General features: G+C 42.8%; 1 protein-coding gene across 3 annotated transcripts in view; it reads right to left on the bottom strand.

The window, feature by feature from the left end:
- Positions 1-16,209, bottom strand: part of RABGAP1L (RAB GTPase activating protein 1 like) — a 614,224-nt gene that overhangs the window by 135,891 nt on the left and 462,124 nt on the right. The window contains exon 1 of one of the 3 annotated variants that reach the window (XM_058660696.1): positions 1,570-2,203. The exons of the other annotated variants lie outside the window; for them this stretch is intronic. Within the exon in view, the coding sequence (XP_058516679.1) occupies positions 1,570-1,737 (168 nt within the window). The 5' untranslated portion in view covers positions 1,738-2,203. Of the gene's footprint in view, positions 1-1,569; positions 2,204-16,209 lie in introns of those variants that run through there. 3 annotated transcript variants of the gene reach the window in all.

Raw genomic sequence — 16,209 nt, 5'->3', positions numbered from 1 at the left:
CTGAAGTTTGTCTTGACTAGAGGCAGTATGTATTCACCTCTGAAGTTGATTTCAGTAGGAGAGCTCTTCTTGGTTATCAATTTATGTTTTCCTTCAGTGCATGGAAAAATATCAATGCCAAAGACAGGATTACCAGAAAGTTACCAAGGGAAGTCACCCCTGAGTCACAAAGTTGTGTAGTCTTTTTTAAGATATGTAAATATATTAAACCATGACTGATCCCTAAGAGGGGCAGGGAATTTACTGAAATGTGTTTTAAAACTTCATTGTGTCAAGACTCTTGAAATAAAATGCTTCTTATATCAATTAAAACAAAATGAAACAAAACTCCTTTCCAATGGAATCATGACTCTTCAGTTTTCTCTTTTATTAAAAATGGCATTTGGGAAGAAAATAACCTCGCCTGGGCACAAAAACATATGTACTGAGTTCTTCCGATTTCTTCCTTTACTGATAGAGAACCAGATTTCTCTAAAAAAACACCCCCTACAACTGCACGTTAGCCACAGCATCGGGCTTCCCATTGTAGTGGTAAGCAGATCTCCTTTAGGGTGGGAAACGTCTTATGTATATGGCCACCTAACACATCTGTTATAACAGACAAGAGGTTATATTTGTGTGCAAATCTACACTCAAAGATGGAACTACTCATTGTAAATGTAAGTATAAACAGAGATGAAATTTACTGGGTGAGACGTGAGAGGACATGATTAAATTTAGTCAAATAAATATTGTGCTGAGGAGACTAGAATATGAGAAACCCATAACAGGCAAATAGTCTGGAATATTAAATTCCATTCTATAGACAACACCAAACTTAATTATTCTTGTGTATTATTACCACATAATGGCATAGGATTCCTATAGACCAATTATATTACAGAACAGTTGCTAGGTACAGTTCTCAAACCACTGAGAAAGAACCCCTGCAACAGTGATTGTGGGTATTTAATTTTAACCCTTGATAGGAAATGAAGAAGAACGATTATTTTTCTTGCTCAGAAAAATCAAGTACCAAGCAATCCTGACTTCCCAGACTCAGAGCATGGACCCAGCACCTTCGAGCTGCTTTAGACACACCGGTCAATCATGCCAGGAGAAAAACCTACCATTTCCTACCCCAAAGATATTTAGATGACAAAATTCTCTACATCCTTTCCTCTCCCCCAATCAAATTGGCAACCAAATGGGGGGAGGTTGGAAAGCAAACCACACATTGTCCAGATAAGTAACTATGTCTGTTGTGAAATTTAACCCATTGGAGATAAAATGACAGAATGCCTGTACCAAGCACTTAGGAATTCCGCTTTGCTGCTGAGTTTGCTCAGCTAGAAAATCATGGTTTTGCTGCCACAGAGATAATGCCACCGGTGTAACCCTGGACTCCAGAAAAGAGCCATGATCTCTTCTAGCCAATTAAGGCTCCAAACGAGCTGCACGGCAGCGGTCACTCAGCAGAACGGGGAGAAGAAGGAAAGAGGAGACCACACGCCTCTGCCAGGGAGAAGAGGGATCCTCACCCAGGGCAGCAGATTCCCACAAACGAAGTTCAATGAAAAGCAGTCTCACCGCCAGAAGCCGAGGCACGAACAGTCGATGCCCCATCCCCAGGAGTTCCAGCACTCGACAAGCGTACTCATTCACCACCTTGTTCCTCTCGTCGTGCATGTCCTGGGACTTTCTGACAGGAGGCGTGAGCTTGGCAGCTGGGGCTGGGCAAGGCGCCCCTTCCTCCATGAGCAGAAGGCAGGTATCCAGAGTGAGGCAGAGCGGATCTCTTACCCACAATGCTAACAACTGCGGCGGCAGAGGAGCCGGGCTCAGGTCTGCCCGGGAGGATGCACAAGCCAGTCTGGAGTGGGAATTGCCAGCTAATGCCTCCACAAGAAAAACATTTTGGCTTAATTATCCACTGTGCAAGAGCCCCGAAGTAAACTGGCGGATGAAAATGAAATGAAAAACCGATGGCAAATAAAAAACAGCAAAAGCAATCGAATGCAAGAAAACGACCAGGGGCGATGCAGGAGAGTTCAGAGGTCTGAATACAGACAGACCAGCTGTTCAGAAGGATCTAGCATGTGAGAGCATGTGAGTGTGCATGTGTGTTAGAGAGAATGTGTGCGTGGGTCTGTGCGTGAGCAGGCAGCAGCAGCCGCCGCCAGCACGCCAGGACAGTTGTGAATCTGCAAGGAGAAAAGGATGAGTTCATTGCAATCCGTGGTTCGTGACGAGCAGCGCTGCTGCTGCTGCTGCTGCCTTGGCTGCTGCTGCCTTGGCTGCCGCCTCTCGCTGTGAATCAGTAATGAGGGGCAAGAAAGCAAGCGGAAGCAAGAGAAGGAGGGAGGTGAATGAGCATGCAGGGTGCGTCTCAGGGGAGAATGCCGTAATAAGAAGCCAATGGCAAGCCGTAGGACAGCCGCGCGTCCTCCTCCCAGTCCACCTTCAATCAGTATTAGTCTGACGGCTTCTGCAGTTGCATCCTCAACCCGCAGACAGATGAACTAGCTTCCCCTAACAGCTGATGCTCACAGGAAGAGCAGCCAGCCATCGAAGAGGCTGACCTTTATTCACTCCAGCCTTCTAATAACGAGAGCAGATAGGTCTGACCTGATGTAGTGATCCTTTCAGATTGCTCAAGAGACGTGTTGGAGTGAAATGCTAACAGCATCGACCCAAGAGCGACGTATGGGCATTTTAAAAGTGACACACCCTTGAGCCCAAGCGTTCATGCAAAAATGATGTCTCCCAATGCCAGGATGTGAGGAAGCATTTCAGTACAGAGGGAAGCATGGCTACGACTAAGTACCGAACAAAAACCTACATAATACGAAGAATATACATTTTAAGAGGTGCTACAATTGAGATTCTCAAAACAAAACTAACTTTCTCATTGCATGGGCTTTGATAAACACTCTGTTCATAGTCCAAAATACTGACAATTCCTGGTCAAATAAATCCTTCCCTATTAGGGCTATAACCCACAGTTGTCCACATTTAATACTGTTCAGTGTTCCCACTACAGAGCTATGTTAATTTCTCTGATGTGCATAATCGACTGTAGCCCACTACAAGTGAGCGGAGACCACCGTGTGCAGTAGTCTCTTCCTGCTGTTCGAACCTGCTCTGTGCTCGGGGTTCTGGCTCTGCCACTGTCCCCATCTCAGAAGGAGCACGCCAGCTTCTCCAGATGAGCTGTGCACAGCACGGAGACAAGGCTCAGGCCCAGGAGGCCTCCCCAAGCTGCTCGTCTGTTTGAATTTTCCTTCCTGAATCTTAGTTTCATACTCTGATGAATAAGAGTATCAAAATGTCAAAATAGGTGATTTCTTAATAGATCTCTTTAATCTTGCCTAAAGAAATAAATGAGAGAATTGAGGCTATGGGAGAGAAATTAAAAGAGACATTGTTTCTTTTAACAAAATATTGTTTGGTTTCTTTTTTTAAATCTTGGGGAAAATGTTTTAAAATTAAAGATTATTTTTGAAGGAAATTTCTTACCATGTCCTATGAGTTCCTCCAACATATTCACTTTCTATATATATGGATAGATAGATTTATCTGTCTGAAGGGGAGAACCACAGAGAGAGAAGGAGACAGAGAAGGAGACAGAGAAGGAGAGAGAGAGAGAGAGAGAGAGAGAGAGATCTTCTACCCACTGGTTCACTTGCCAGACGGCTACAATGGTGAGAGCTGTGTCAGGCTGGAGTCAGGAGCCGGGAACTCTCTCCAGCCCTCCCACATGCAGGCAGAGGTCTAAGCACATGGAGCCCATGTAGTGCAGGTGCCCAAGGACTTGGGCCATCCTCTGCTGTCTTCCCAGGCCATAAGTAGGAACTGATCAGAAGTAGAGCAGCTGGGACATGAACCAGCACTCGTATGGGAAGCTGGCACTGCAAGGTAGAGGATTAACCTGTTGAGTCATCATGCCAGTCCCAATTCTTTTACTTATAAAAATAATTTTCCAGATGTGAGGATACAATGCAGTAAGCATCTCTACTTCCAGATCAAAGGTGGATTCCCAATGAAATTGCTAACTACATCTTGACAGTAGGATACTGGACTCTGCCATTGTCCATGCCTGCAAAGATGGACATATGACTGTTTATGAAGAACAATACTATTGTAATAATACAGGGAACCTGAGTGGCATGGCAGAAAGTATTTGGGGAGGGGGTAAGGAAAATCCCAGGGCCTATGGAATTGTATCATAAAATGATAATAATAATAATTTTAAAAACTAGTGAAAAATGATTTTTCAGAAGTATTCAAGGTAAATATTTTAAACAAAATTAGCAAAAGCATTAGAACAGTACATACATAGAAAAACAAATTTTAAGCCTCTAAGGTTTTACAGAAAATGTTTGCTGGGTTGTCCAGGGTAAGGGTAGGTTCTTCTAGAAAGATGAGATGATAAAGAAGACAGAAGAGACCTGGACCTTTCTTATTTACCCCTAAATAAATAAATTATGAATACCCCTGAATAGATAAATTTATCCCTAGTCACCCCCACACAGAGAACCGGGCCATTTTTGCGTTGCTTACAAGCTGGTATTCTGCATGAAATTTTGCTTAAAAAGATTGTGCTATTGCTATGTATGATGAAAAGCACTGCTAGACACTTCACATTTAAGAACAAGGGAGCATTCTGACATCTAAAAGAAACATTTATTTTTTATTGACATATTTTAAATGTTTATCTTTGATTTTATCTGAAAGGCAAAGAGCGAGGTCATCTATCCATCCACTGGTTCACTCCCCCAAAAGCCTAAGAGAGCCAAGCTGGTTCCTGAAGTCTGGAAGGTCATCTGTGTATCTCACAGGCGCAGTGCGAACCCAAGCTCATGGACCACCACCTTCTGCCTCCCGGAATGCGCATTAGCAGGAAGTGGAACTGGAAGAACAGTCCCCAGTATCTGAACCGCGCATTCTAATAATTCAAACACTGAATGCCCTGCATAGGAAAGAATCTAATGTTTCTTTAGCTTATAGGATTATTCTGATTCACTTTTTATCTTTTCATTTTTTATTAGAGGGACAGATATAAAGTCAGAGAACTTCCATTCACTGGTTCATTTCCCAAATGCCTGTCACAGCAGGGTCTGGATTAGTCTGAAACAGGGCTAGAACTGAAATCTGGCACTTGGGTGTGGGATGTTACCATCTCAAGCTCTGAGTTAACTATTGTGTCAAATGTTTGCTCAAAGAATTTATCTAAAGATCTGCAACAAAAAGATGTAAAATCAATCAAACTAGCAACTGTGGTTTGGCTCTGATGACCACAAAACAAGTTAAAATTATATGTACTGGCGTGGGTGTCTGATTTACTAAGGAAGGGAAGACGGGCGTCGTGAGGTTGGCCTCCTCTAAGTGCCCTGGATTCAATACCCAGTGCTGGGTTCTTGTTCCAGTTTCTGGCTAATGCAGACCCTGGGAAGCAGTGAGCATACCTCAAATGACTGAGTACCTGCCAGCCTTGTAGATCTGAACCAAGTTCCTGGTTCCTGCCTGGTCCAGCATGGGCCATGAATGATCTATCAAACAGAAGCTCTCTCTCTAGCTCGCTCTCTGTTCCTCTCTCTCATCCTATCTTGCATCTCCCTCACCCTATCTCTCAAATAAAAACAAACCCATACATACTAGACATTGAATATAATATTTAAAATACAATCTCTTAGATTGAAACAAAGTCATACTTAAAATATTTAGGTGCATTTAATAAAATGGCACATAAAAGAGCTATAAAAAGCAGCCACGCATTTTAGTTCCCCAATCTCTACCACGCTTTCCTCAAAAATCCTTCATCTTCTCTAATAAAATTTCTATAATTCTACATTCCTGGTTTTACTTTTGGGTTGTCCTTTCCAAACAGGATGTTGGTATTATGCTGGGGTCCGTGCAGTAGGTGTGGATGACAAGAAGGAGTGAAGAGAACAGCTCTCCTGTTTGGCAAGGCTGGGGGGAGCTTGCAGCTGTTTGGCAGGGCCCAGGGGAGCTTGCAGCTGTTTGGCAGGGCCCAGGGGAGCTTGCAGCTGTTTGGTAGGGCCCAGTGGATTCCTCTCTGAGCACCTTGACGCTGTTTCACCCCCTGGTTGCATGGACACTCAGGCACCCCACTAAGAATTCTGTAATCTATTGAGGCATTGTTGTTTCCCCTGTGAGATCGTTTTTGCAACTGATGTGAGCTTGAGGGTTAATGTCACTGATAATGTCTTGGTGAGTGGGCCTTTGACAATTTACACACAAGGGCACAATTATGTCCTTGCCGTTCTGGACATCTTATTGGGTATTTTAACCATTGCCTCAGAATCTGGCCCAGACATGTAGCACACCTTCTGGGAAAGGGCTTGATAAATATTCTAAATGTTAATACAAGTTATGGGAATAAGAGCTGAAACTGCTATGGTAATAAATATAGTTACTGTTATCTCAAAGGCTAGCCTGTCTGCGATTTCTTTGGAGCATAAAAAATGTAACTGTTTTAGCCGCTTTTATAATTTTTAGCTAGAGGAATTAAGGATGCTTTTATCAAAGAAATATGCTTTTAATTATTGTTTCATTGTTTATGGGGTTGTAGAGCCTATAGTTGCAGGGGGATTTAACATTTGAAACTTTTGTCTTGGGTTTTTACGTTTTTCCCCTTGTAACCTATTTTCCCATTAAATAATGGGTAAATTGTAGAAACAGAAATGTGGTAGGAATGTATTACTGATTAGCAGGTAATCGCATGTGCCTTGGCCTTGGAGTCCTGGCTGTCGCTCCATGGCTACTACTGAAGAATGAATAATGGCTTGCTTTGAAGAATATGAATACAATATTTTGCAGAATTATCTTTAGGGGCACCTGCTTAGCCCCGAAGTGAAAATGGAATGTTCAAATGTCTGTACATGCCCCCTTAGTCTTGAAGTAAAATCAAAACAATCAGTTGTTTGCGCAGAAGCTTGTGAGGAGTCTGAGTAATTAAAAAGGACAGCTTCTTCTTGAGCTGTAGCAAGAGCACACGAAGTGACAGTGTCTGTGTCTTTCTGTATCGCTGACTCCACGCACCCTTCCCGAGCTCCGAACTTGGCTGCAGCTGGGCTCCGGCAGTATTAGGTAAAATAAAGTCATAAGCTCACTCAGTGAGATGGAAGAATGCATTCTAGAATCTCCACAAGGAGTATCTTTCCCTCTTCCTAACCAAACCACAGAAATTTATTTCATGTGAAGAAAATTCAGTAGTAAATATACAACATTTTGGGGAATCATTTTTGAGTTATAAAACAGTTCAAAAAAGGGATGAGAGGCACAGGTGCTGTGGCGGAGTGGGTAAAGCTGCTGCCTGGCACCAGGTCTAGTCTCTTGTTCTTCTAATCCAGCTGCCTGCTAATTTCCCTAGCATAGCACAGCAGACGATCCAAGTGCCTGGGACCCTGCAGCACATGGCAGACTGGAGAAGCTCCAGGCTCCTGCTCTGGACAAGCCCAGCTCCGGCTGTTGCAGCTCTCTGGGCAGTGAACCAGCAAATACAGGATCTCTTTCTCTTTCTCCTTCCTTTTATCCCTCCCTCTCTCTGGCTCTAACTTTACACTCCAAATAAATACTTTTTCAAAAAAAATGGAATAGAATATAAATTCTTCTGAATTAACAAATTGATAGCATGGGCTTTCTCAAATTTTCTACAGTGCCACAAAAGAGAGTTTTAAAATTCTGAGTTCAACAGCAAGTTAGATAATAGAGGAAATTCAGAGAAATCACATAGAAGAGGAAAAACTTTCCCCTTGTGTCTGCCCAGGTGTTCCGCCTTGGATCCTATGAGTAAGTCTGACCAAAGACCAACAAGAGAAGAGCAGGAGTTCAAGGCGCGCGATGCGCATAAACACAGGAGGGACTCAGGAACAAGCAACTTACAGGAGCACCCAGAATGGGGAGCTTACATGGAATTCTAACAAAGAACAATTGTGTAGAGAAGTATCAAGACAAAGGAAAAGGGTTTTGAGCTGCTCTATGCGGAAGGAAGATGTAAGCGCTATGGAGAAGCTACAAGTGGATAGGGACCAACGGGAGTTTTGGTACATGACTACCCACAGGCTTCTTACGTGGTACCAACCCTAGACTAGTAGCGACAAGGCTGTGTCTCCTTCCTGCTACGGATGTGGGAGTGGCCTCAGAAGACATCTTTACAAGGGAATTCATGTTTCACTTTCAGGTACGTGAGAGACAGCTTATCGCCAACCACCTTTATCTCACAATCACCTTTGTGCCAGAGTGATGAGAGAGAGTAGCAGAGAGGGAAGGCCAGCAGCCGCCCAGCCTTGGCCTAATGACTGCCATTGTCACTCTCAGAGTGCCAGCAGCACCAGGGGGAGGTGGGCAGCCTTAATTAGATCCTCGCATGGGACAGCGCTCTTCCCAGCCCCTCCACTGTGGCACAGTTGCCAGGCACGTTCAGGACATAAATAGTTTTCCACTGTAAAATGAAAAACATATTTATCTTAATTCACGGGCCTCTAATTAAGAACAGTGAGCACAAAAATGCAATTCTCTGTAGTCACTTCAGCAGCTACAAAGAGGAAAATGGAAACCCTTTCCAACACACAGGGGCTCAAAATCAGGGTGGTATCTAAACACAAAGATAAAGCGTGGTGAAACGGATGCTGGGAAGGAAGAAGGCACACTGGGTCATGATGTAAGCACGACCTCGTGGTCCACAGCAGACACGGACAGAAGCGGGCAAGACCTCGTGGTCCACAGCAGACATGGACAGAAGTGGGCATGACCTCGTGGTCCACAGCAGACACGGACAGAAGCGGGCACGACCTCGTGGTCCACAGCAGACATGGACAGAAGGGGGCAAGACCTCGTGGTCCACAGCAGACACGGACAGAAGTGGGCAAGACCTCGTGGTCCACAGCAGACACGGACAGAAGCTGGCAAGACCTCGTGGTCCACAGCAGACACGGACAGAAGCGGGCTTGGATTAACGACACTGGTCTAGATCCAGATTTAACAGTAATGAGAATTAACGTTTCGTTAAGAGCAAAGCAGGACATCTCGTATTACATCACCTTATAATCACTTCACCAGTTGCTTCACAAGGCTGTTACCTGACATCTCTGAGTCTCTGTAAAGTGCAAACACAGCCTACCCCGACAAACTGCTCTGTAAAATTAACAAGATAATCATACAAAGAATTCTCTCCAAGGGCCTAGCACATGCCTGGTGCTAGAGAGCTAACAGTTTTCTTCATTTTTCCCCAAGAAGCCTTGTAGAAGACAGTATCTACAAAAGCTATTTTGTTCAACTGGGCTAGAGCTTAGGAGGACAAAAGGACTCTAGACAGATTAACAATAGAAGAAAGTCAGCCAAATCCTGATGAAAAAGATTTGCATGAAATCACCTGATTCTTTAGCTCCCTCTTAAAACGCAGTCACAGTACTAGTAAACAAAAGAGAATTTAATTTTTTTCTCAACCAGGACAGGTAAATTGCAAAGGTTTATTTTTCTAGCCATTTCTTTCCTTTCTGACAAATTAATCAGAGCCAACAAGAGGCCAAATAAAGGTGACATAATGAATAGCATTGCAACCTTGCTCCAGTGTAATCCTGAGCCCTCAAACATGGTGTCACTGCAGACTGAATTCGGCTTCTGGATGTGGAAGGGAAGATTTGTTAGATACTGACTATAACTGAATGTGGTAGTCAAACCACTTGAAAAGGTCAAAATAAAATGACACTGAGCTTGAAAGACATATTGGAGAAAATAAGTCTCATTATTTTATAATTGGAATTTGCACATAAAAAATACAAAAAAAAAGATACAGAATAATTAATTGACACTGTGGTGGGTGGTTCAGGTTACAAAATCTTAGAAATTCGAAGGGAAAAAAATCCTGTAAAAATTCTGTAGACTTTCCTAGTTTTTGAGGAGTATTCCGACTTTTTGTGAGACTTAAGATATAGCTGCTTTACACAAGGATTTCCTTTGGGTCTGGCACTGTAGCCTAATGGCTAAAGTCCTCGTCTTGCTCTTGCCAGGATGCCATATGGGTGCCAGCAGCCCCACTTCCCATCCAGCTTCCTGCCCGTGGCCTGGGAAAGCAGTCGAGGATGGCCCAAAGCCTTGGGACCCTGCACCCACATGGAAGACCCGGAAGGGGCTCCTGCCGTCAGATTGGCTTCTGGCTGTTGCGGTAGCTTGGGGAGTAATCATTGGATGGAAGATCTTTGTCTCTGTCTCTCCTCCTCTCTATATATCTGACTTTCCAATAAAAGAAATAAAATAAATCTTTAAAAAAAAGGGGAGGGTTTTTTTGTTCTTACAATACAAAAGAGGAGCCAGCATTGTGGTGCCTCTGGTGAAGGGCTTGTTTGCGATGTCAGCATCCCGTGGCAGTACTGTGCTGCACTCCCAGTCCAGCTCCCTGCTAACATGCCTGAAAGAGCAGTGAAAGATGGCCCACGCACATGTGTTTGTACCACGCACATGGAGGCCTGGCAGCAGTTCCTGGCTCCTGATGTCAGCCAGTTCTAGAACTGACTCCCGCAGCCATGTCATGAATGAACTAGCAGAATGACGTCACGATCTCCCTATCTCGATTTGCCTCCTTTGATCCCTCCATCTCTCCAATGCTGTTGTTTCAAATAAATAAATGTTTTCTAAAGATTTATTTATTTTTATTGCAAAGACAGGTTTATAAAGAGAAGGAGAGACAGAGAGAAAAAATCTTCCAGCCACGGTTTCACTCCCCTGATGACTGCAATAGTCAATGCTGAGCTGATGCCAAGCCAGGGAGCAGGAGTTTCTTCCAGGTCGCCCATGAGGGTGCAGGGTCTCAAGGCTTTGCATTCTTCTCCACTGCTTCCCCAGGCCACTAGCAGGGAGCGAGATGGGAAGTGGAGCAGCCAGGATTAGAACTAACGCCTACATGGGATGCTGGCACTTGTAAGGTAGATTATTAGCCAGTTGAGCCATCACACTGGCCCCTCTAAAAGATCAATTTTTAAAAATAAAATAGAAAAATAACTTTTCCGTATTAATACCAATTCAATAACATTCTGTATAGTCTTAGAGGCATAACAAATGCCTTATTACTCATCCTGTGCCCAGACTCTAATGCAATGCTTTGATTACTGTAAGAACTGTAGCATCTTGGCTACTTTGTCTTTGCTTCCATATCTTCACTGGCAGGCATCTCAAGGAGCTGCCTATTTCATTACTGGACATTTGCATTTGTTTTTTTAAAGATGTATTTATTTATTTGTTTGTTTGTTTTATTGGAAAGGTGGATATACAGAGAGGAGGAGAGACAGAGAGGAAGATGTTCTGTCTGAAGGTTCACTCCCTAAGCGGCCGCGACAGCTGGATCTGAGCTGATCCGAAGCCAGGAGCCAGGAGGTTCTTCCAGGTCTCCCACATGGGTGCAGGGTCCCAAGGCTACGGGTTGTCCTCGACTGCTTTCCCAGACCACAGGCAGGGAGCTGGATGGGAAGTGGAGCAGCTGGGACATGAATTGGCACTCATATGGGATCCTGGCGTGTACCAGGCAAGGACCTTAACCACTACACTATCATGCTGGACCCTGCATTTGCTTTTTTAAGATTTACTTATTTATATTGAAAAGACAGATATACAGAGAGGAGGAGAGAGGAAGATCTTCCATCTGCCGATACATTCCAAGGGGCTGCAATGGGCAGTGCTGAGCTCATCTGAAGTCAGGTGCCAGGAGCTTCTTCCAGGTCTCCCACGCAGGTTCAGGGTCCCAAGGCTTTGGGCCATCCTCGACTGCTTTCCCAGGACACAAGCAGGAAGCTGGATGGGAAGCAGGGCTGCTGGCGCTCATATGGGAGTCCCGGCGTGTGCAAGGCCAGGACTTACGTGCCAGGCTACCACACCAGGCCCAACATTTGCATTTGTTATAAAAGAAGTATATGTGGGGCTTGGCACAACAGCCTATAAATCCCTCGCTTTGCATGTGCCAAGATCCCATATGGGTGCTGGTTTGTAGCCTCGCCTTCCACTTCCCACCCAACTCCCTGCTTGGGGCCTGAAATGCCTGAGTCCTGGCTTCGTATCAGCTCAGCTCTGGCCATTTTGCCCTCTTGGGGAGTGAACTTGGGAGTAAACCAGCAACAGAAGATGTTCCTCTCTGTCTCTCCTCCTCTTGGTATGTCTGCCATTCCAATAAAAATAAACAAATTTAAAAAATAGACTGTGTGGTGCTATGTCTTAGTAGGTTAAGTCATAGCCTGCAGCACTGGCTACACATGGGCATCAGTTCAAGTCTTGGCTGTTCCACTTCTGATCCAACTCCAAGTGTTAATGCTCCTGGGAAAGCACCGTGAACAATAGTTTAAGTCTGGGACTCAGTCACCCATGGGAGAGGACCACAAGCTCTTGGATCCCCTGGCCTTAGCTGCTTGTGGTCATCTGAAGAGTAAATCAGTGAATAGAAGATGTGTGTGTGTGTGTGCGCCTGTGTGTAGACACGTGTGCACATGTACACACTTCTCTGTTAGTCCCCCATCCCAACTCTGTCTTTCACACAAATAAATCATAAAATGATGGGATCTTGTTAGTTACTAAAAAATACCAGGGTATAACATGTTTGTGCTCTTAACGATAAGACAGGCAGCAGGCCAGTGCCCACTCACAGTCTGAAAGCTTGGCAGAGGCGGCTCCAGGAATGTGCAAGGTTGCAGAGTACTGATGCGTGGCAGGGAACCCAGCATTTCCTGCACTGCCATTTGAATCTGTGTTTTTGCAAAACGTCTGTTCATTTCCTTCCCCCATTTCTTCACAGACTTTGTTGTTGCTGTTGCTTTTTTTTTTCCACTGTCCCTGGGTTTCTGAATTCTTTGTAAATCCTGGATATTAGTCCCCTATCAGATGTGTAGTATGCAAAGATTTTTTTTCCCATTCTGTTGGTTGCTTCTTCACGCTGTCACTTGTTTCCCTTGCTGTACGGAAGCATCTGAGTTTGCTATAGTCCCTTTTGATTATTCTGGCTTTGACTGCCTGTGCTTCTGGCATCTTTTCCAAGAAGTCTTTCCCCATTCCTATTCCTTGGAGAGTGCTTCCTATGTTTTCCTTTGATAGTTTGATGATTTCTGAGTGTAGCTTTAGGTCCTTGATTCACTTAGAGCTGACTTTTGTACAATGTAACAGGGTCTTGCCTCTAATTCTGCAAGCCGCTATCCAATTGTCCAACAGCATTTGATGAACAGACCGGGCTTTTTCCTTGGGTTGTTTTCAGTTTTCTTGTCAAAGATTAGTTGACTGTACATGTGTGGGCTCCCTTCTGGAGTTTCTATTCTGTTCCACTGATCTTCTTCTCTGTTTCTGTACCAGTACCAGACTGTTTTGATTACCACTGCTCTGTAGTATGTCTTGAGGTCTGGAATTATGATTCCTCCAGCTTTATTTTTTTCTTTTTTTATATAAATTTTATTAATTACATTTCATTATGTGACAGTTTCATAGGCTCTGGGGATGCCCCAACCCCTCCCTGTACCCTCCCCCCATGGTGGATTACTCCACCCCGTTGCTGTATTACATTTTTGTGGGTATTTTTTATTACATTGCATTATGTGTCATGGTTTTACAGGCCCTGCGACTCCCCCACCACCACCATAGTGTATTCCTCCACCTTGTTGCATTACCACAGATCAAATTCAGTTGAGATTCTTTCATTGCTCCAGCTTTATTTTTATTCTTCAGGATAGCTATGGCTATTCATGGTTTCTTCTGTTTCTAGACAAATTTATTATCTTTTTCTTTCTATTTCTGAGAAGAATGTTGTTGGGATTTTGATTCAAAATGCTTTGAATCTGTATATTACTTTTGGCAATATGTATATTATGATGATATTGTTCCTGCCAATCTAGGAAAATGTAAGTTTCTCCATTTTCAATGTCTTCTATTTCTTTAATGTTTTATAGTTTTCATCATAGAGGTTTTCCACATATTTAGTTAGAGTAATCCACAGATATTTAAGATTCCTCTCAGCTATTTTAAAAGGAACGGTGCTTACAATTTCTTTCTCAGCCTTGGCATTATTTGTGTACACTAGTGCCATCGATTTGAGTTCATTAATTTTGTATCCTGTTACTCTGCCAAAGTTTCTTATGAGTTCTAATAGTTTCTTGACTGAGTCTTTTGGTTCCCTTATGTAGAAGATCATGTTATCTGCAAATAGGGATAATTTCAGTTCTTTGTCTCCAGTTTGGATTCCTTTTATTTATTTTCTTGCCTAACAGCTCTGGCAAGAACTTCCAATATTATATTGAAGAGTAGAGCTGAGAATGTATATCCTTGTCTAGTTCCAGATTTTAGTGGAAAAGCTTCCAATATTCTTCCATTTAATATGATGCTGGCCTTTTTAAAAATTGCTTTGATTGTGTTATTGAATATTCCTTCTATGCCATCTTGTTGAAGGTTTTCAACATGAAGTGGTGTTGGATTTTATCAAATGCCTATTACGCATCTATTGAGAGGATCATACGGTTTTTATTTTTCATTTTATTTATGTGATGTATCACATTCATTGATTTGCAAATGTTGAACCATCCCTGCATGCCTGGAATGAATCCCACCTGGTCCAGGTGAATGATCTGCCTGATGGCTAGTATTTTGTTGAGGATCTTTGCATCTATGTTCATCAAGGATATTGGTCTGTAGTTCTATTTGTGTTGTTGTTGTGTCTCTATCTGGCTTTGGTATTAAGGTGATATTGGCTTTACAGAAAGAGTTTGGAAGGATTGCCCCTCTTTCTATTGTTTGGAAAAGCTTGTGGAGGATTGGGGTAAGTTCCTCGTAAAATGTTTGGTAGAATTCAACAATGATGCCATCTGCTCCAGGACTTTTCTTGGTTGGGAGAACTTTAATTACTGATTCAATCTCAGTCCATATTATAGGTCCATTTAGATTATTAATTGCTTCCTGATTCAATTTTGGGTGACTGCATGGGTCCAAAAATCTATCCATCTCTTTTAGGTTCTGATTTGTTTGTATATGTTGCTTGCAATATTTCCTAATCATTCTCTGTATGTCTGAGATATCTGTTGCTATGTTTCATTTCTCTTCTCTGATGCTATTGAAGTGCATCTTCTCCCTCCTTTTTTTGACTAGTCAGGCTAGTGGGGTGTCTATTTGGTTGATTTTCTCAAAGAACAACCTCTTTGATTAACTGACCTGAAGTATTATTCTTTTGGTCACTATTTGGTTTATTTCTTCCCTTATTTTGATTATTTCTTTTTTCCTACTAATCTTGGGATTGCTCTGCTGTTGCTTTTCTAGTTCCTTAATTTACTTGGTGATTTTCTAGTCTCTAAACATAAGCACTGAATAAGATGAATTTTCCTCTTAACACTACCTTGACTGTGTCCCATAAGTTTTGATATGTTGTATCGATGCCTTCATTTCCTTCAAGCGATTTTTAAATTTCCCCTTTGATTTTCTCTCTAATCCCTTGCTCACTTAGTAGCATATTATTCAGTCTCCATGTATTTGTACATCTTCCTAAGTGTTTTGACTTCTTGGTCTCTAGTTTCACTCCAATTTGGTCTGGGAAGATGCGTGGTATAATTTTGCTTTTAAAAAATTTTCTGAGGCTTGTTTTGTGGCCTATAACATGGCCAATTCTGGAGAAGATTCCATGAACTGATGTAAAAAAGCTTACTTTCCGTCTGTGGAATAAAAGGTTTAGTAGATAACAACTAAGTCCATTTGCTCTAGTGTCTGGGTGAGTTCTGAGTTCCTGAGTGTCTGAGTTTCTGTCTTGTTGTTCTGTCCACTGATGTTAAAGGGGTATTAAAGTCCCCAACTACTATTGTATTGGAGTCTATTTCTCCCTTTTAATTCATTAATATTTGTTTCACACAGCTAGATGCCTTGGCATTTGGTACATATTCATTTATTATGGCGATCTCTTCTTGCTGAATGGTTCCTTTGATCATTATGTGGTGTCCTTCTTCATCTCTTACTGTTTTTCACATCAAAGTCTATATAATTTGTTGCAAGAATGACTACCCCTGCTCGTTTTTCCTTACCATTTGCTTGGAATATTTCTTTCCATCTGTTAACTTGCAGTTTCCTCTGATCTTTGTTAGTGAAATATGTCTCCTGTAAGCAACAGGTAAATGGGTTTTGCTTTTGATCCAGTCCTCTAATCTATAGTGTTTGACTGATTACTTTAAGCCATTTACATTCAATGTTAATATGGGTAGTTGGCAA

The sequence above is a fragment of the Ochotona princeps genome, chromosome 2 (genome assembly GCF_030435755.1).
Source record: "Ochotona princeps isolate mOchPri1 chromosome 2, mOchPri1.hap1, whole genome shotgun sequence".
In the NCBI taxonomy this organism is placed as follows: domain Eukaryota; kingdom Metazoa; phylum Chordata; class Mammalia; order Lagomorpha; family Ochotonidae; genus Ochotona; species Ochotona princeps.
The sequence above is the reverse complement of the archived record's forward strand: the minus strand, read 5'-3'. Positions and strand labels throughout refer to the sequence as shown.